This window comes from Copadichromis virginalis, linkage group LG17 (genome assembly GCF_057382275.1).
Source record: "Copadichromis virginalis isolate Kocher_CV1m ecotype Utaka linkage group LG17, C_Virginalis_male_GT1.1, whole genome shotgun sequence".
Classification (NCBI taxonomy): Eukaryota; Metazoa; Chordata; class Actinopteri; order Cichliformes; family Cichlidae; genus Copadichromis; species Copadichromis virginalis.
The window spans coordinates 26,643,710-26,664,331 of record NC_140634.1 but is presented as its reverse complement, the minus strand read 5'-3'; the positions used below and the strand labels follow the sequence as shown (position 1 = coordinate 26,664,331).

The 20,622-nt window shown below is 40.8% G+C and overlaps 1 protein-coding gene across 1 annotated transcript; it reads right to left on the bottom strand.

Annotated features, from left to right (window-relative positions):
• Window positions 1-442: 442 nt before the first annotated feature.
• LOC146689543 (G1/S-specific cyclin-D2-like) lies at window positions 443-18,276 on the bottom strand. Its single transcript, XM_085436362.1, has 5 exons — window positions 17,831-18,276; window positions 16,695-16,910; window positions 11,563-11,722; window positions 8,618-8,766; window positions 443-3,276 (listed from the first exon to the last, which is right to left on the bottom strand). The coding sequence occupies exons 1-5, from the start codon at window positions 18,023-18,025 to the stop codon at window positions 3,112-3,114; spliced, it is 885 nt and encodes a 294-aa protein (XP_085292488.1). The 5' UTR covers window positions 18,026-18,276; the 3' UTR covers window positions 443-3,111.
• Between the last annotated feature and the right edge of the window lie 2,346 nt (window positions 18,277-20,622).

Below are 20,622 nucleotides of genomic sequence, written 5' to 3'. Positions count from 1 at the left end.
AAAATCATGTGTGGTGTTTCTATGTTAGAACATACAAAACCCTCTAGAATATATTATTTTGAAATTTACCTGGTGACAGGACTTAGTGTTACCTTTCTGATGAGGTAGAAGAAAACTGGAATATAAACAAGATACTGCCTGAGCAAACAAATTGTACTTTATTCTTTATGTGAATTACACATTTTATATTTGGCTTTGATAAAAAAAAAAATCTTATTTTAGGTAGCAGGATATGATGATATTCATATAACATGCAGTATTTTTTACTCCCGTTTCCATGTTTAGCTTTAATGCCACACAGAAACATTCTGCTACCTGTTGTCCATAATTTTCACCTACTTACATGTTGCTTGTGGTTTTGTCGCCCTCTGCTGACAATAAGAGTGGTATCATCACACATAATTAAGATTGTGGAAGTGGAAATAAAGACAAAAAAAGCTGGTTGATTTTTAGCCAATTTATTGAGGACAAATTGTTGAGGTACATTGTGTGGCTGAACTTGAGGGGAGGGGGGATAGTGGGAGAGCAGTTGGGAATAACAACCACACCAAACAAAGATAAAACATTCTGATGGTTTAAACTCTGAATAAATGGGTACCTCAGGAAAACAAAAATATTCCAATGAACTGATCAAAACTCTTTCTGGCACGTGCATCACATACAGTATAGGCTGTTCTTAGTTTAGCACCAGATATATGAAATGGTTTTAAAGTAGGCTATAGGCACTTGTAACTGCTCAGGGACACCTGGTGGTGGATATTTGTCTTACCCAGAATGGAGGGAAAGGAGGGAAGGTAGAGGGGGTGAAAACCCCCCCATAAAAGTAAAACCCGTCCGATGAATTAAGAGTGAAAGACGTGTGTGATGTGAAGTGAGTGTGTGTGATGAGGTAATGAGATGGGTTCTCGCTCTGTCCGTCCAAATTAACCTGAGGTACACAAACATTACACAGAAGCAGCAAGAATATGATAGATTACAAAGTTACAAATCAATAGAGGAATAAAACATGCTAATCAAAAGATTACTTCCAGTCACGCACCAAACTGTTACGTTCCCTCCGGTACATGTACGATGACACACACACACACACACACACGCACATATACATACACACACAAACACACACACAAAATAAGCAAAAGACTTGTTACATACACAATATTTCATAATATAGCAGCACACGTGTGAATGACAATAAGGCATCTTTGTGTAAGACTAGAAAAGAAAAGCTTCGTAGCAGCAAGAGAATGACGTATATAATCTATCTTTACTTACTTTGGAATTGTTGCTTTTAAAAATCATGAACAAAACCTTTAAAAGCATAAACATCTTTCAGCTTAAAGCATTCTTTCAGAGGGGGAGCATTTGGCTTATTTTTTGTGGATTTTTTTTGTACAAACTGAGCATGCAGGAGTACGATTTAGAAACTACATTTCTGGTCTAACGAGAAATTCAATACATGTAAAACTCGCACACATGGCAGTTTTAAAACTTCAGAAAGCGGTGTAGACACAAACAAAACACGAACAAGAATATTTAGGATACAGACTGTAACTATTTTAAAGAACTAGCGGAAAAGGGTTGGAGTTGCTTTGAAAAAAAAATTCAAGTTCAAGAGTTAAATAAATGCACTGAAGTCTAAACATGACTTGGCTTTTCTTGGTTTATAAACAATTACACTATAACACCGATTATTATCCTATGACTACTCACCTGTAGGGGTCGAGCTTTCAAGATAAACGTGTGTTACCCCCATGGGAATCCAGCCCAGGAAAAAAAATCCTAATAACTTAAAAGAAAAACTAATAAAACCAAAAAAGAAAAAAAGACCCCTAAAACCCTCTCTGAACTCTCCTCAACCACGATCCCCCCTACCGATCTTAAGGAGTGTTTTTAAAAGTGCATCGATATTGTTCCAAATCGCCCTCTCTGCAAAAAAATAAGGATAAAAGAATAAAAATGGTATAACTGCTGAACACGAGAAACTGCAGTGCACCGAACCGACCCCCACCCAACCGGACATCACCAGGGATTATTATTATTCCTCCTCCTGCGTGTCACTCAAGTGTCGTGCAGCTGCATGAACATCATAAAGCTTAAAATAATCATCAATCCACACTTGTTGCATTTTAACCCACTTTCCTCATGCTCTCTTTTATTCTAAAAACCTACCAACACACCCTTCACTTACTCCAGTCCTCTCTCAAACTTGGTAAGACACTTGCCAGATCTCCTCTTTCATCATCTGCGCCCTCCACTATGTACAAGCTTCACCTATAAAAACACCACACAAACGACGGCATATCTTTGCTGAATGCAAATACACGAACATACGGTCCTGTCAGCACATCTAATGCACGCCTGAAACCATCTTCATGTCCTTCCCTATGTTGAGCAGGCCCAGCCCACTCCTAGCCAGCACGCTTCTGCATAAATAGTAAGCAGTACTACAGGTGCACAGTATGGTAGGCAGAGCAGCTAGCTGCAGTAGAGCTCCTCTGGTTGGATATCAGCTTGGTTTAAATGCCTTGTATTTATTATCAGCATTTGAATCACTACTATATGGATTTCCAGAAAAGGAAACATCCCATTAAAACTATTAATTGATAACTGCTAAGAGATATTTAAAGAGTAACATAACTAAATACTAAATATACAGTATTAAATTCACTTTGCTAGGTATTATCAAAAGGAATATGTATATTTCATAAAATTATGTTGTTTTTTTTTCAAGTATGAAAATATATTCAGGTTTCCTTTCTCGAAACCTAAGGCACTATCAAGTTTTCAAGAATTAATCCTTTCTTTTTTTCCTTTTTTTTAACGTAGCTGTTTGATTACATGTGGCCCGTACAAAAAAGGTGAAAGTACACCCAAACCAGGTGTGAATGGGGCAACAAAAAAAAAGAAAGAAAAAAAACAGAAAAAAAAAGGAAAAAGAAAAACTAGAAACTTCTAAAAGTTCATCGATTGTCACACCATCACTCAACAGGGGGTGGGGGTGTAGGTGGTGACTTGATGCAGATCTACTGGCAGCTCACAAGCCCTCACTCCTGTCAGTTCATTGGCTGGCAAACATGAGTGTTGTGCGAGTCCGGTGGCGTCGGGAGCTCATAAGTTGATGTCGCGCACGTCTGTCGGGGTGCTGGACTGGTCTTGCTGCTCCCTTGCCTTGCTGCCGGCCCGGACGCTGGTCTCCTGCCGGTACTGCTGCCCCTGCTGCAGGCTGGTGGTCAGCACACGCTCTATTTGTTCCTGGCAGGCCTTCAAACAATCCTGGAACAATTTTAAAAAGGGTCAGCAGCGGTTAAACACACCCTTCCATCAAACCTCTGCTAGCGTCTGGGTGCTTTAAAGACACATAATCCCCTCCATCCAAGATTCATTTTTGCAGGTTTGCAATGTTTAGCACTATATTGTGTGGCAACTGAAGTCAAGCCTTTGATTTAGGAAAAATCCTTTTTTGAGTTATCACTCAAAATCTGTTCAAGGATTTAAAATGTATCACTATTCATGCACATAAAGCAAAAAGAAATAAAAGTACAGAAATGTTACATTTAAGTTATTTTTATGGCTTCCACAGCAAAAGTTGACGGCATACACATGCCCTTTAACTGGCTCTCTCTGCTCTACTATAGCCGTGTTACTGTAAATACACCCCCCATTCCCCGGCAGTCTGCTCACTTAATCTGTGCACCTGTAGCAGACACTAGTGTGCAAAATGTTGGAATTTCAGCTGCATTTGACATGCGAGTTGTTTAACAGCTTTGGTCACATGCATGGCATACCAGCGGGGAATTATGTTCTGCTGCGGTAGGTGGTCCTGTCTGCATCATGACCAGAACAATGGGTGCCAGCACACTCCGATACCAGTGGCACGGAGCAGCGAGCTGCACAGCGGGCACCGGACATGTGCATGTCTGTGGTACAAGCTGAAGGACTCCCACACGAGCTCTGGGGAGTGTCAGGGAACTCTGGACTCCCTTCCTCCACCCTCCCTTGGGTTTACTTCACGGTCAATCCCATGTGGAGGTCTTAGAGGAAATGGCTTTGACCTGCTGCACCCTAACCCTCTGAGTTAGGGTGTAAAACAGAATATAGGACAGTGGGACCGGATGTTTTTGGACGGCTTTTCTTATTAAAAGGGATCCTCTCTTCGTCTCCCTCAGTCTCCGTCCCCCCTGCAGGTCTGTGCGAAAGATGTGGGAGGTCTGCCTCTCTGAGCCGGCTGCAGGACTCTTAAGGAATGAGCAGAACTTGCGGAGGGGCCAACATTCCTTTAAAATGCACGAATAATTGGAACCTGATGGGCTGCAGACGGAGTGCCTGTTGTGACGGCCGGCTGGGTCGCGGGGCCCACATCACCATGGCAGCGCAACCACAAGCTAAGAGTGCCGTTTCTAAGGCCGTTATGGATTTCTATCCTGAAATCTGTGTGACTGTTGTGCTGCAGCAAAAAACTACCTACCCAGTATAGATGCCCTCTGAGAGTACTTTTTCTCAGTAATCAATATTTAAAGAAAAGATATACCAGTGACTATGACTAATATATCTATCTCTATATACAGTGGGGCAAAAAAGTATTTAGTCAGCCACCGATTGTGCAAGTTCCCCCACCTAAAATGATGACAGAGGTCAGTAATTTGCACCAGAGGTACACTTCAACTGTGAGAGACAGAATGTGAAAAAAAAAATCCATGAATCCACATGGTAGGATTTGTAAAGAATTTATTCGTAAATCAGGGTGGAAAATAAGTATTTGGTCAATAACAAAAATACAACTCAATACTTTGTAACATAACCTTTGTTGGCAATAACAGAGGTCAAACGTTTACTATAGGTCTTTACCAGGTTTGCACACACAGTAGCTGGTATTTTGGCCCATTCCTCCATGCAGATCTTCTCGAGAGCAGTGATGTTTTGGGGCTGTCGCCGAGCAACACGGACTTTCAACTCCCGCCACAGATTTTCTATGGGGTTGAGGTCTGGAGACTGGCTAGGCCACTCCAGGACTTTCAAATGCTTCTTACGGAGCCACTCCTTTGTTGCCCGGGCGGTGTGTTTTGGATCATTGTCATGTTGGAAGACCCAGCCTCGTTTCATCTTCAAAGTTCTCACTGATGGAAGGAGGTTTTGGCTCAAAATCTCACGATACATGGCCCCATTCATTCTGTCCTTAACACGGATCAGTCGTCCTGTCCCCTTGGCAGAAAAACAGCCCCATAGCATGATGTTTCCACCCCCATGCTTCACAGTAGGTATGGTGTTCTTGGGATGCAACTCAGTATTCTTCTTCCTCCAAACACGACGAGTTGAGTTTATACCAAAAAGTTCTACTTTGGTTTCATCTGACCACATGACATTCTCCCAATCCTCTGCTGTATCATCCATGTGCTCTCTGGCAAACTTCAGACGGGCCTGGACATGCACTGGCTTCAGCAGCGGAACACGTCTGGCACTGCGGGATTTGATTCCCTGCCGTTGTAGTGTGTTACTGATGGTGACCTTTGTTACTTTGGTCCCAGCTCTCTGCAGGTCATTCACCAGGTCCCCCCGTGTGGTTCTGGGATCTTTGCTCACCGTTCTCATGATCATTTTGACCCCACGGGATGAGATCTTGCGTGGAGCCCCAGATCAAGGGAGATTATCAGTGGTCTTGTATGTCTTCCATTTTCTGATGATTGCTCCCACAGTTGATTTTTTCACACCAAGCTGCTTGCCTATTGTAGATTCACTCTTCCCAGTCTGGTGCAGGTCTACAATACTTTTCCTGGTGTCCTTCGAAAGCTCTTTGGTCTTGGCCATGGCGGAGTTTGGAGTCTGACTGTTTGCAGCTGTGGACAGGTGTCTCTCACAGTTGAAGTGTACCTCTGGTGCAAATTACTGACCTCTGTCATCATTTTAAGTGGGGGAACTTGCACAATCGGTGGCTGACTAAATACTTTTTTGCCCCACTGTACATCTTGCCCACAGATACACACAGTTGTATGTCTTTACAGTTTACAACATCTCCTAGTGCACACTGATGAACTGTAAAAATGGCATTATGATGGCACATCTACCCTGGTAGTGCACGCCATCATTTATAAGGTCATGTAAGTTTGCCCGTCTTATTTGAAGCCGTCTGGACGTTCAAGGAAAAAAGTGCAAACTAATCCAAAACTTGGTAATCTTACGATCCAAGCACTCAGTACAGGCATGATGCATGAAATTCTCCGACTTAGATTAAGCGTGGCTGTCAGCGAACAGTTGAGTCCCTTGGCAGTGTTTTTTTTTTTCTCTCCCCAGGGGCCTTTCATGTTGCACAAAATAAATTTTATTAGTGCTACAGATCCCATTTAACAGTAATCATGTGGCAAAAATGGAGCTGTGTTTGCCAAGGCGTGAAACCATCATCTATCCTACCATAATGTACAGTTATTAGACAGATTTCAGTCTAACTGATTGAAAAAAATATTAATTTGTAGCATTTTGCTCTTTATTTACTTGCTTTTAGACTTCTTTATTTTTTCAAATTTTATTCATGTGTAAAACCAATGATGGGCTAATAAAACACACTAGTTAGCTTAGCTTAGACTACTCCTTTTAAAAATTAAAAAACAAATCCCAGTGCTTAGGCCGAGCAGACCACTGGGCTTCTGATTCTTTAATTAGCAGATTTTACAAACTACCGTATTTTTCGGACCATAAGCCACACTGTCGATGAACAGGTCGGTTTTCATACATAACGCACACCGGATTATAAGCAGAATTAAGCAAAACAAAACAGTCAGATAAATCAAACTTTACTCATCTCATTCTTCTTGCTTCCTCCACTTCCGTACCATTAATTAATTAATGTTGAATTCTCTCGCAGCTGCTCTACTCCCGTGTTGTTGCAGTATATTAATGACTAATCTCGTACTGTGGATGGATTATCTCAAAAGTTAGTGTTCATCCTCCAGCTTCACTGTGTTTATGTCATGCTAACATAGCTGTGATGCTAGCGATCACGTAGCACATCATTATATAGCAGCTAGTCCAACTTCAGTAACCCTACAAACGCCACTGCTGTTAAATTTTCTGTCTTCATTTCTGTTGGAAGTGATAGCAGAGCTGTACGTTTTAATTTTTTCAGAAATCTCCCAGTCAGAACATGCTATGTCATGCTTAGGTGGAAAATAGGGAGCTAACTTCCTGCTAATTTCTAACTCCATTAAATTTCATCAATTCTGTTTTCATTGATGCCTAAATGTCAAACTTAATTGTGAAACCTGGTAAAGCAGCAACTCTGATGATTTTATTAAAGATGAAAGAATTTAGACAGTTTTTAACTGTCAGTGATGCCGCAGTGTTAGTTTGACTTTGGGACCTGAAACAGACGGAGTTTTGGACCCAAAACTGTGGGAGCATTACGGCTACCTGACTACGGTAGCTGTAATGCTCCCACAATCCATTAAGTGGTGTGGCTTCGTAGCTTACTAAAGTCGCACTAAAACATTTGAGAGATTTTTGAGCACCGTGTACCACACAAAATCGATTCGAGGTCAGTAAGCACAACCAGATTCATACAATAGTTGTATCGGATTATAAGGCGCACTGTCAATTTTTGTGAAAATTAAAGGATTTTAAGTGCGCCTTATAGTGTGGAAAAAAACGTAGTTGGCGAGTGATTGAGGTTGCTAGAAGATTTCTGCAGTCAACTGCAGTTTGCTCAACCTGTCTACAAACACTTGTACTAGCCGAGGAAGTGAAAGTACGTTCGCCTTCAGAGAAAAAGTTGTGCTGGTTTAGAGGCATTCCTTGCTTCTGTCTAAGGCTTAAACACCCAAAAATTTATGTATTTATTTTTTTCTTTTAAAGTGGAACTTTTACTTTGAAGGTAAACGTTCCGCGTTCGCAGTTTCACTTTTCAGTTTCACTCCTGCTCAGAGAGTAGTCTTCCATGCAAAGATCCAGCAGCTGTTAGGAAGTTTTCACTAAAACTCAGAGTGCGCACATTTTTGGCGACTGGTCTCTGGGCCTTCTTTACTTGACCCTACACTGTCACATATCCAGAACACCAAGTTAGCATCACGTGGTTAGTGGTCAGGTGTCTGTAAAACCTCAAAACAATAAAAACTAGTTGCAGATGCATGTCACACACTTTGAGATTTGTGCAGTATTGTCTGATATTTTAAAGCTCAGCAAGTTACACTAAACACTGAAGTTAGTCTGTTGCAAGTAACTCTGTGTCTGCATCATCCTTCACTGGAAAAGATGCTTCTTGCCTTCAGTGCATACGTATTCCTCCACCAGGAGGGGCACACAGCTAAAGTAGGAGTCCTGCAAAGAAATTGCATGTGTCGTACCACAAGAATGTGGGCTCTGAGTTTTAAGAAGACATTCCCTCTGCTCTTTATAGCAGCAGTCTGGCTCCCCAGCCAGCAGCCAAATGCTTGCTCTCCCTCTCTCCATGAAAAGTAAATAGCTTCAGCCTGCCACCACTGAAGTCATCACTGTTGTTTACTAAAGAGCCTTTTATGCTGCTGTCGTGAGATGTTGCAATGATCGCTATTAACAGCGTATTGTTTCGAAGCGCTGAAAGTATTGAGTAATTCCTGCTGTCGAGTATAAATTTCCCCGCTGTGGTACTCACCACCTCCGTGTTGGTGATCTTGGCCAGCAGGTCTGTCAGGTTGTCTCGACTCAGCCTCTGGTCAGTGTGGTCCAACTGCAGGCCACAGATAGCGGCTCCCATGCTGCCAGAGGCTATCATAGAAGGAGGGTTCATAGCAAGGCGGTCATCTGGTGAGGGAAAGAGAGAGCATTAAGCCACAGTGACACATGGAAATTACATCCTCATGTGACACATAGAGCAATATTACTTAAATCCGCCCAGAGGAAGTGTCACAGATGCAAAAGAGGTGAAACGTCTGAATCATCTCCATCATACATGCTTTACAGCTGAATCTGATTTTCCCACAGTCTGGATTTCAGCAGACGAAGCTCCACAGTGGAACCTGTGTGGCGTCCTTCACAGGAACTTCAGCTGTGATTAGAAAAACAGAGTAGGAATCCTCCTACTCGCTGAGCAATGAGTTCCAGGCACGACTCCCTTCGGTCTGCATCCAAGTCTCAGAGACTTAAGTGACAACAGGCCTGGGAGGAGGCAGAAAAGGAGGCGGACATGGAGAGAACAACAAGGAAAACCAGCAAGTGCTGATTGTGAGAAGTCCTTTCCACCGCTTGGTTATTCGATTAAGTAACGGCAAGGAGCTTCAGCAATCCCACCTCATTGTCTTTTATACGTAGGGCAGTAACTTCCCAAAACAAATAATCCCTCCTTCACACCCTCTTTGTCCTGTGATTGGCTGAGATTTCTCTTATCTTTGATTTTAGAGCAGCAGTCCCCAACCCCCAGACCGGTCCGTGAGTTCTTTGGTATCGGGCCATGAGAGTTGAGGCTTGGGTGTGAAATTTATGGTTTTCAGGTTTTATCATTAACTCTGTCTTTTCCCATGTTGTAGTTGTGTCTTATTTTGAAAGAAATATTTACGCATTACCATAGCGACCAGAGAGGATTAAGGTGCAGAGGGGAGGATGTTACTCTCAATGTTGTTGGCGCATTTCAGGAGGACGCTGCTAATAAAGTTACACAATCACACAGTGAATTTGTGTTTATTATTATATTTGCAAAACACTCTAGTTTTTGTCTTGGTCGTATCATTTTATTTTGTTGTATTTATCTGGTCTGTGGCACAAAAAAGGTTGGGGACTGCTGCTTTAGAGCTCCTTTTTTTTTTACCATTTTTAAACAAAGTGTTTAAGGGACTTTTCTTTGGTACAACCAAGTAAAACACAAATGTGCCAAGATATTACTCTACATAACCGACAGCTTTTTGTCTTCTTGCGTCGTTGACTGAAACATCCTGATTTCTGGCAAAGATGGGCAATGTCATGCTAAAAAGAAACTTACTGGACTGGCGTTTGGCACCAATTTTGAACAAAATATGTGGTGCTCTTTTAAAAAGTGAAATCATGATCTAGTTATTCAAAAGGAAAAAAAAAATCCATGAAGTTTGTCAAGTTAAGTTGGATGTAGGAACTACCTTCTCTCCAAGGTCTACCATTCACTGCCTAAAAGCAGTCGTTGATAAGCAAGTCACCGGTAGATGGCGACACAACAGGCTGGTAAGAAAATAGTTCCTACCTGAAACTGCTCACAAGACTTTCAATTGCTGATTTATTTTAAGGTGGCCATTTTTTTTCCGGGGGGGGGAGGGAGCCCCTTTCTTTAAGGCCCATAGAGAAAAGCCAATGTAAACCAGTCCCAGTGGCCTGATAGCTTTTAGCCAGCTGTGCTACACCCATCTTCTCCTCCAGGGGCCAGCTGTCCATAGGAGGAGCTCCTCCAATATAATAATAACATCTCAACTCCATATAAAACTCCAAACATTTACATTACTGCACAACCACAGCAGGCCTCTTTTTTTTTTCCACTGCGGGTGCTTTGTGCTTGGATATAAGCAGCTGCTTATGAATAGCAGAAGTGACCACTGAAACACACCCATATATACTTATTTACTAGAGTAAGTTATCGGAATCAGAGGCTCCTTCAGCGAGTTTCATGCCCTGATTTTTTTTATTTTATTTATTTATTTTTATATATATATATATATATATATATATATATATATATAAATAAATAAAAATCAGGGCATGAAACTCGCTGAAGGAGCCTCTGATTCCAATAACTTACTCCAGTAAATAAGTGCTTAATAGCCAGATATGACCGCACTGACGTTTATGAGGAATTCAATCCACCAAAGTGACCTCCCTTTGTTTTATTTCCTTCATTGAATTAGCTAGAAAAGAGGAAAGGAGGTAGCAGAAGAAAAGCAGCCTTGTGAGACAGGTTTCCTGTATATTATGTGCATTAGGTGATCCTGCAGTAGTATTTCTGTCCAGGATATGAAAATATTAGAGGGATTCCAAGTTTAGGCAAAGGAATGCCTTGAAAATTCACCTAAGGAGAGGCCTGAGGGGGACATGTAAGCTTTTTCCAGAGTTTATTTTGGACACAAGGTGGCGATGGGAGGAGGAAGGAAGATCACTGGATCGCTGCCCTGACTTTTTAAACCTGGAAGTCTCTCTGTCAACAAACAATGAAAGGAGTACCGCAGAAAAATTCAGCTGCACCTGAGTCACTCAGCACAGAGTGTGTGATAGGATTGCTATCATTACCCGTGTATGTGGCTAATCTAAACACAGCACTGATAGGAGTTTTCCCAGGCACTTAGAAGAGAAATGTGCATGACCACTTTGAGTAGCTTTTAGCAGCTGTGAAGACAAAAAAAAAAACTCACTACAGGCTGTGGAAAGAGTAGAAAGTGGATAAGGCAGCCAGCAGAGAAGAAAGAGGTCACAGATGACTCACGATGGGGGAATGTTTGCGTGTGTGGGAATATTCTGGTGGATGTCTGAGTAAACATTTTTTTAAAAAGCACGAAACTGAGCAGATGAAGGATTAAAAAAATAATAACAAATTTAAAAAAAAAACAAAAAAAACCAAACAAATAAAACAACAGGTACCCGCATTACCTGTGGCGCAGAGGGCGATGAACGTCTGTGTGTGCTTGCGAACCATCACCACCTTTTCTGTGGGGAGGGGCAGCCTTCGTATGATGTGCTCTACAAAATCATTGGGGATGACGGAGGCCATGTTCCACTTCAACTTCCCCAGCACAACCAGTTCCCAGTCCTAAAGCACAAGGATGAGGGTTAAAAATAAATAAATAAATAAAAAAAGAGTGTGTGTCAGGGGGTTAAATGGCATGCTGCCACGTCTGTATCGCCCGTGAAAACGATCTTAGTCTGCCTCCATTCCCAGAGGAAATAGCTCTGTAAGAAGAGCAACATTTCTTCATTTTATCTATCCTCACTGTATCTTATTATCTGCATGCCTTTCTCATTCCTTGCATCTTTTGTGTTCATATCGCCGGCATGTGACAAGCCTTGCCCTGCTTAGAGGCCCTGCCAATGAGACAGCTAGCCCCTTCCTTCCTGTCATAAGCCTCAAACACAGCTCTACAATGAGCTAGCGCTGCACAGGCAGCCGCACAGAGATCACTCTTTATACAGCAAGGCTTTGCAAGAGCAAGAAGACTGCACACACTGCATTATCTAATTTCCTGTTAATCTTAACTCATTGCATTCAAAACCAACCAATTTACTATATTTTTTAAATATTATTTAGCAGAGACATCAAATGAAGACTTCAACATCTAAAATTTACTCAGACAAACAATTAGTTATGATCAAGTTTTCAACACAATCAATAACACTTTCTCTAACCTCCCACACGAGAGAAATTTAGAGACTGAAATGTGGTTGCTGTAGCCATTTCTACCTGCCACTGTTTCTTTTTAAGAAAAACAGAAGTCCTAAAAGAGCAAAGCATCGCACTGCTGCCTTAAAATAAATTGAATTCACTTTAGTTCTTCTGAGCTGTGATTGTGTGCGTGTTCCTCCAGAAGCCATTCATTGAAAAAACGCTTACATGTGTTGCTTTTTTATTTGTTTAGGGTCCAAACTGCACCTGAGCTTTTATTTAAAGTTGCACAGGTGTGCCATTTAAAATAACTGTCAATTTGGAGAAAATAATCCAAGGGTGTGGCGAACTGTCCCTGTAAATGGAGTTATTGATATAGGCACTCTAAAGGGGAAGTACTGTTGTAACGCTTTTATGAATAGCTAAACACTAGCATCAATACACTTTCATTCAGTAACAGATTCATGTCTAAACTTTGCTCCAAGCACTTCTGAAAGAATTGTACCTGCAGACGATAAGTGGGAACATGTCGAAGGGAAGGCAGGTGAGACAGAAGTGCAGCATAGTGCAGTTTTACTGAGGCACGATTAAAAAGACGAGGCAGGTGGTGACACCTATCAAATCTGAATCACTTGTTTTGCTCCCCTATAGAATCAAAATGAGCTACATAAAGGTCATTTTTTAGTTCATAACATGCTTATCTTTGGCTTTAAAAGAATTTAAAACATTTTTTCCAAAAAAGCAGTGCAGTGCCACTACATCTGGCACTGGTGGTAACATCTAAAAATCTACCATTTCCCACCCCCTTAATCTAGAAATAACTCAACATTTCAACAGAATAAGATGCCAAAAAGTGACGGCACCATGTAAAACCCACTAACTAAAAGAAATTCACAGATGATTCACGGTCGCGATCATCGCGCTTTGATTTTACATTTGTGAAAACGACTCAACCTCCGTTGAATAACACTGTGTACCGTTCCGTTCTTAAATCTATCAAAATGTGTGCTGCACTGGCACCCCGGCACGTGCCAGTAGAGAGTAAGCCTCCAGTGGCACCACTGTGAAATCTAACTCCCAAAAAAAGCAAGCCAGGGGGTCTGATAATGCACATATTGGTCTGTAGGAACTTACTTTGAAGTGTTAAATCGAGCAAACAAAGTCTGAGACAAGAGAAGTTGTGTTTACATAAAGAGGTGGTCTGAAAATCATAACTAGAACAAAGACTAACACTTTGGCAGTAAATGTCACAGGTGAGGCTAACACTGGATTTTCACTGGTGTCTAGGCGACTGGATAAAGAAAACTGATATGCACTTCCTAAGAAGGTGGTGTGACTTATATCAGATAAGCCTGATATGAGGCAAGCTGGGCTGAACTTAACTTAAGGTGATACCAATAAATTTCTGTGGGAACATGAGGTCCATTCTGTTAACCATGAGAAAACCTTTGCGATAACGGCGTCATTGTTTGGTTTTCTTCATTTATGGGTAGAAAAATATGAGAAAGGTTAACTGGAGTGTGTTAGAAATCACTGCAATCAACAGCAAGAAATTAAAAGGGATTAAAACTACTCATATTTCTCATGAGAGAAGTTTTCTTTAATGCCCTTTTAACGCTGAATGAACACAGCTGATTCTAATTTCTCACTTCCTCTGTGTCACACAAAAAGTAACCGTAGTACACACCGAAACCCCAACGCTCAGCGGGGACAGTCCCCCCACCCCGAAACGCTTTTCTGTCATCTAAAATGTCACCCGTCAATCCCATTTACGTGGGTTTCCTATACATAACCAGTTTCTCTTCACCCTATTTTTAAAAAAAAGGTAAATGGCCTGTATTTATATAGCGCTTTACTAGTCCCTAAGGACCCCAAAGCGCTTTACATATCCAGTCATCCACCCATTCACACACACATTCACACACTGGTGATGGCAAGCTACATTGTAGCCACAGCCACCCTGGGGCGCACTAACAGAGGCGAGGCTGCCGGACACTGGCGCCACCGGGTCCTCTGACCACCACCAGTAGGCAACGGGTGAAGTGTCTTGCCCAAGGACACAACGACCGAGACTGTCCAAGCCGGGGCTCGAACCGGCAACCTTCCGATTACAAGGTGAACGCCCAACTCTTGAGCCACGATTTTAGCCTCAATGTAGATAGATGATTGTGAGATGAATAGGGGATAGGTTTGCCACTGGTATGATCACTTCCGGGACATCTGTCCTGATGAAAAATACCACCCACTACCATTGTTAAACTTCTCTCTTACAGGCAAACTGCCACCAGCAGGGGTAGCACATTTACTGTAAGAGTGAGGAGCTACAATAATTTTCCAGAGGCTCCTGCTGCCTGCTCTCTGCATCCTGTGAGGATATCCAGGAATATGGAGCCTTACAACAATATGGAGCATCAAATCGGATGGATGTCATTTCCCTAAACAGCTGCAGCCGAGCAGGAGGACCCATAGGCTACGTCCACACTAATGCATTTTCACTCGAAAACGCATCGTTTTCTCTCCGTTCTGGCCTCCCGTCCACACTGAGATGTTTTCACTCATGGAAAACGCAGCGTTTTGAAAGCGCTCACGAAAACGCATACATTTGAAAACGGTGCTTTCGCGTTGCAGTGCAGACAGCAAAAACAAAGACTTTCTAAAATGATGACGCATGTTAGTCATATGATTCAGTCATGTGACCAATTAAACTAAGTTAGCGGAGGGCATTATACAGCAGTTGTTTTGTTTGCTCTCAATTTTGACAGCCCTATTAAAGATTAATCAGTCTGTACATGCTCCAGATAGCTTTTCTTCAAATTCTTTATTTCTCACGCGCTTTTGCAACTTTTACTTTTGTGTTACTCGTAGCAACAACTCCACCTCATTGTTAGTCCATTTAAAAAACTCGGTGCTTTCCCTCAACATTTTGCTGCGACGTTTCAAAGAGCCAGAAAGTAAATAAGCGGCAGACAGAAATGAGGCAGGTCAAATCTTCTTGCGCAGTACTGGAACCCAAGCGTTTTCGGCCGTTTCAATGCGGACGCACAACTCTGTGAAAACGACTGAAAACGCTAGTGTGAACGCGGAGCGGTTTCAAACGAAAACGCCGTTTTCAAATCTATCCAGGCTAGTGTGGATGTAGCCATAGAGAGCCTGGGCAGCAGTTTGGCAGATCTTACTGCAACATGTAAATTACTCTGGCACTGAAGTGGTTAAATTAAATCTGCAACTCTTTTAGTTGTTTAAGACAATTTCTTTTTTAATGGAAACTTCTAACAAGACATTTTTTAGGGCAGAAGCTAACGTTTGTTTGCTTGTAGAAGTCATAGACCAGCGGTCCCAAACTCATTTTACATCGTGGCCTGCTTTAATCTGTGAAATTCCCCCTTCTGTCAGCGTAAAGAAGTTTAATATTTAATATTTAAATATAAGAAAAATAAGTCAGCACAACTCTTTGGCCTTTAATCCTAAGAAATAAATGTGTAAAATTAGGAACATTTAGTAAAGAAAATAACTTTTCTGGCATTTAAGTGTTTATTACTTCGTTACTTTGGTGTAGTATGAATGACTATGGAAAGAAAGCTGTAAAACTTATGAAAATACATGCCGTCCTTCATTTGCTCCAAAGCCTTCTAATGGGCCGGATTGAGAGCCTCTGCTGGCCAATTCTGGTCCCCGGGCCTTATGTTTGACACCCCTGTTCTAAGCCAAATGTTTCCAGTCACAAAAAGCCACCTAGGGGAGCCTGAAATTAACATAAACTGGATTAAAAAATTAGCTCTATGATATTAATAAAAATTCAGCATCGTGATCGTCTGCAAGTGAGAAACAAACTGTTTTGCTGATGATGACGATGTGATAGTATCAAAAGCTCAAGAGGAGGCTAAATAAATGGAGATAAGTGTTGGGTGGGTTATTTATCCTTAATTTCTTTTTAAAGATCTTTCTTACACAACAAATGATTAACAGAGAAATTTATCTTAAAGGGACTTTTAAACTGCCAACATGGTGCCAAAAGTTGCCTTTAAAAGCATCCCTGGGTTAACGGTTGTGTAGTAAATCGTATGATAGTAAGAAAATAATACTTGAGCTTGGAGGTTTGGTTTTTAATAGCATGAAATACTCAATATGTACTAGAAATGCAGGCTTCCTCATGATATCCATATCCTAAACTGCATAACTGCCACTAGATGGCATCCTGCGTCTCTTCAGGCCACATGGATCCAAAGAAAGGATGTGGCTGTATTGTGCTCCACTTACAAGGAAAATAGGAAACTTCCTGTGAAACCAATTCAGCCATTAGCATCATAAAGTCATCGAAAAAACGTGACACGACATCTTCATGCTCCCATGAGTGAGTGAGTGAATGTTTGGATGGATGAATGGATGGGACTGTTGCTCTTACCAGCAGTTCCCGTGGTGAGAATGAATTATCTGTGTACATGCAAAGTTTCTCTGCTGATATGGGCCTGCAGTCCTTTAGCTTGGAGGCCAGAAACATGCACACAGCTCCCAGAAGCTGCAAGTAACTCTTTCTTGTGGGCATCACTGTTAAAAATCTGTCCAAATAATTAATAGCTAAAGGAAAGACGTCTTCATTGCTCTTCTCCTCTTCACACACCTGGAAAAGTTTAAACAGGAGACACATATATTAGGTAAAACTATGCCAAAACACCCAAAACAAAACAAAAACCCAACTACAATAACAAAACAGAAAAAGAAAAAAAGAGGAATATGTTTGTATATAAAACAGGTTTTGGTGGCTATTAATTCTGCTATAAATAGTACTGTTTTCGGGTTAAAGGTTAAATGACTGGTTTTCACGTCTTTTTTTTTCCTGCATGAAAGGCTGCAAAGTCAGAGCAGGGCAGAAACAAATTAGTTCAACAGCAACTCGTTCTGCAAAACCCCCACATCGCCATTCAGTCTCTCTTCCTTGTTGGGGCTTGCCTCACTCATCAAAAAATAAAAATAAAATAAAATAAACCACCCAAAAGCCTTATAAAGTGTGCAAAATATCCACATGTTTTCTTCAAATACTTTCCGACAGTTTGTGTGAAAGAACTTTACCAAAATCAACTTATTTTCTTGAGCTGAAAAAATGAAAGTGGCTTAGCATTCATGCTGCCTGCCTTGCCCCGAGCCTGAGTCACTTTTAAAAAATTAATAATAATTACTCTGAGGGGAAATTTTCGAGTTTTCGATTATGTAAATTAAGAATAAGTCCCCCCCTGTCGCCTGAACTTACTAATTATCAGAAAGCACAAACTTTGAAGCTGTTAACCAATGTAAATATGCAGCTAGGCTGTTTTCTTTGAAGCCGAATTTTCTTCGTGGTGGAATTTCCGACTCTCCCACGCCTTTGGTGAGTCATTCTTATTCAATTGTCAAACAGGTTAACATCCATGACAACTTTCCACGAGCTAAAATGAGCCAGAAATAACTTGTAAGTGTGCAAAAACAAAACAAGACAAATCAAAAAACTGAAAATTAGCTAAAGCGGTTAGGTTAGCCCCGCGAGTGCATAAAATGCCCACAAACCTCATGCATCCAGCCTGCAACCATTCGTCTCATATAAGGCTGAATATCCTTCTGGACCCGCTGAAAATACGAACACTGAGGTAAAAATCTGTCCTCGATTGTTAATAAACTCTGCAACACTCTGTCATCACAGAGGATGTTTAGGTCAGGCTGGGCTCTCACGGCTAGGTCCGACTCCAGGCAGTAAAGCTCCATGTCTCGGCCCCCGTCTTCGCCCCGTTTTTTTGTTTGCTGTTGCCTTTGTTTTAGTTACTGAATAATATGAAGGAAAAGTAAATAAATATTGTTACGGTGTTTTCGACAGCGGACAGGAGGAGGAGAAGTGCCCAGGACGAAGCATGAGGCTGAGACTGCTGGGTTTGCTCCAGTCCTGCTGCCTCACGGTTCGCTTCCTCTCGCTGCAGTCGATGGTCCGCAGCTGCACGCACTACATCCGGTACGAACTTTCAAAAATAAATGTCTGGGAAGAAAGCAGAAAACAAACCGGAAACCTTATTAATAAAAACAAACAAGCAAAAACATAAAATAAAATAAATAAATAAATAAATATAACATTACTTTAAATTTTAAGGATTATCATTGTCATTACAGCAATACTATGTTTTTTGCTCTCAGTCCAAGAGTGAGCTTGTGAGATGGCTAGAGTCGTATCAAAGTTAATGGAGAGAGGACCATGTGTGTAATTGTGTGTATCCAGACAGCTGTACTGGGAGGCTATGCCCAAAGAGAGAGGCAGCAAATGAAAAAGGAAAGGCTAATGCATGAATTATGCTTTAGTGGAGAAATCTATGTCATCATGGAAAATTCCTTTTAACACCACGTTGTAGCTGTCCACTTAATCTCACATGACCCTCCCAAGTAATGTAACTAAACATTGGGTAAATGCAGAATGCAACAGCTTGATTGGCATCATAAAGTTAAAGGCAAGTTCTGGTTACAACCCAAGTTATGACACAGTTTTAAAGTAAAAGTCTAAATCATGTACATCAGGCTGAAAGGATGTGCAGCAGATTAGAGTGATTAAGGACAGAGATGGAAATGTATTAAAGGGAAAGAGTCTATGCTGAGAAGATGGTAGGAATACTATGAGGAGCTCATGAATGAATGAAATCAGAGAGAGAGAGAGAGAGAGAGAGAGAGAGAGACAGAGAGAGAGAGAATAGAGTGCAGAATCCAAATATCAAAAACAAACAATCCAAATATCCATAGTATTGATACCAATGGTGGTACTGGTATTGGATCGATTTTTTGTTTATATTCTCTCATTTCAGCGCTGCTATGAAAAGGATGAAGAGTGGAGAAGTGGTTGGACCTAGTGATATACCTGTGCAGGTATGGAGAAGTCCAGGAGAGAGGACAGTGGACTTTTTAACCAGATTATTTAACACAATGATGGAGACTAAAAGGATGCCTAAGGAATGGAGAACAGGTGTACTGGTACCAATTTTCAACAAACGTAATCTTCAGACCTGTAGTAACTACAGAGCAATAAGGCTGATGAGCCACACCATAAAGCTGTTGGAAAGAGAGGTGCAGACTTGACTGGTACTTGTGTAGCACTTACATGTTGATGGATGCATTGTCGACAACTTCTGTTTCAGCATCTTCCTCAAGGAAACTTTGAAATATGTATGCACACGTGTATGTGTATATACATATGTTATTTCTATTTATTTTGTTTAGTTAATTGTTATGGATGGGTTGTTTTACATTTATAGGTTTATTATTACTAGTGGAACTTTAATTGTAGCCAAGGTTAATTGTTGAATAGTAATGATGACGAAATGGGATTTCCGATAGCTTATATTGTGTTAAATAAAACAGACAAAAACAACTTTTTAAGAATTTTAAAAATTGCAAATGTCTGGACCCTTTGTTGGACCATCGATAGTCTTTGGGAGTCCATTTTAACACAGTTTACTACGCATACATTTCATCAGCTTTATATTAAAGAAAAATAATAGAAATAAAGGTTTAAACACCTCAAAAATAATTCATAGATGGTGTGCCATAGAAAACCCAATAATTTTGCTTAATTTATAGTTGACAAAAGTGTGTCACATGAAGTTCATTATGCTGTTTATGGTAAAACTATAGAATCCAAACAACTGGGGACATTTTTTATATAGTTAAAGTACATTTTAGCTCAAAGTTTTTTCAGTTAATAAAGAACAAAATATAATTGCATAATTATGAAAAACAGATGGTGACCAAGCACATAAAAGCATTAACATTAAATGGATATGAATGTCTGCTGACAGAAATGCAATGCAGATGTTAAAAGAAATGAAAAACAATGCACAACAATAATAACAATAATCATTCACAGATTTCAGTAAATTGCTGGTGGCTATGAGTCCTATATGCTCCTCCTGTAATTATTTGTGCAAAAACTGCAGAAAGAGTCATCTAAATTTCACATAGATGTTGTTACAGGGCCTGTCAGCTGTGAATGCAATCTGGTTTAAGTTTACTAGGTGTTTAAAAAAGCAAAATAATTTACAGTTGAGGGAAAAAACTTGATATCAAGTCAGTTGAAGGCAGTATTAAAGTGGATATCAACTAGACGGCTGCTGTATATAAAAAAGGAAAGGATGCCACATTTCTAAAGTACAAATCATGGACCGTTTACATTATTAAATGCAGTTTATAGTATAAATCAGTACTTAGCACTGTCTGCTGTTAGGCCTGAAATTCTCCAACCCAGCTGTCCCAACATATTTGAGGATCGTGCAATAAGCCACTGGACTGACTGCAAATACAACAGAACCTCTTTATTAATTTTCTCAAGC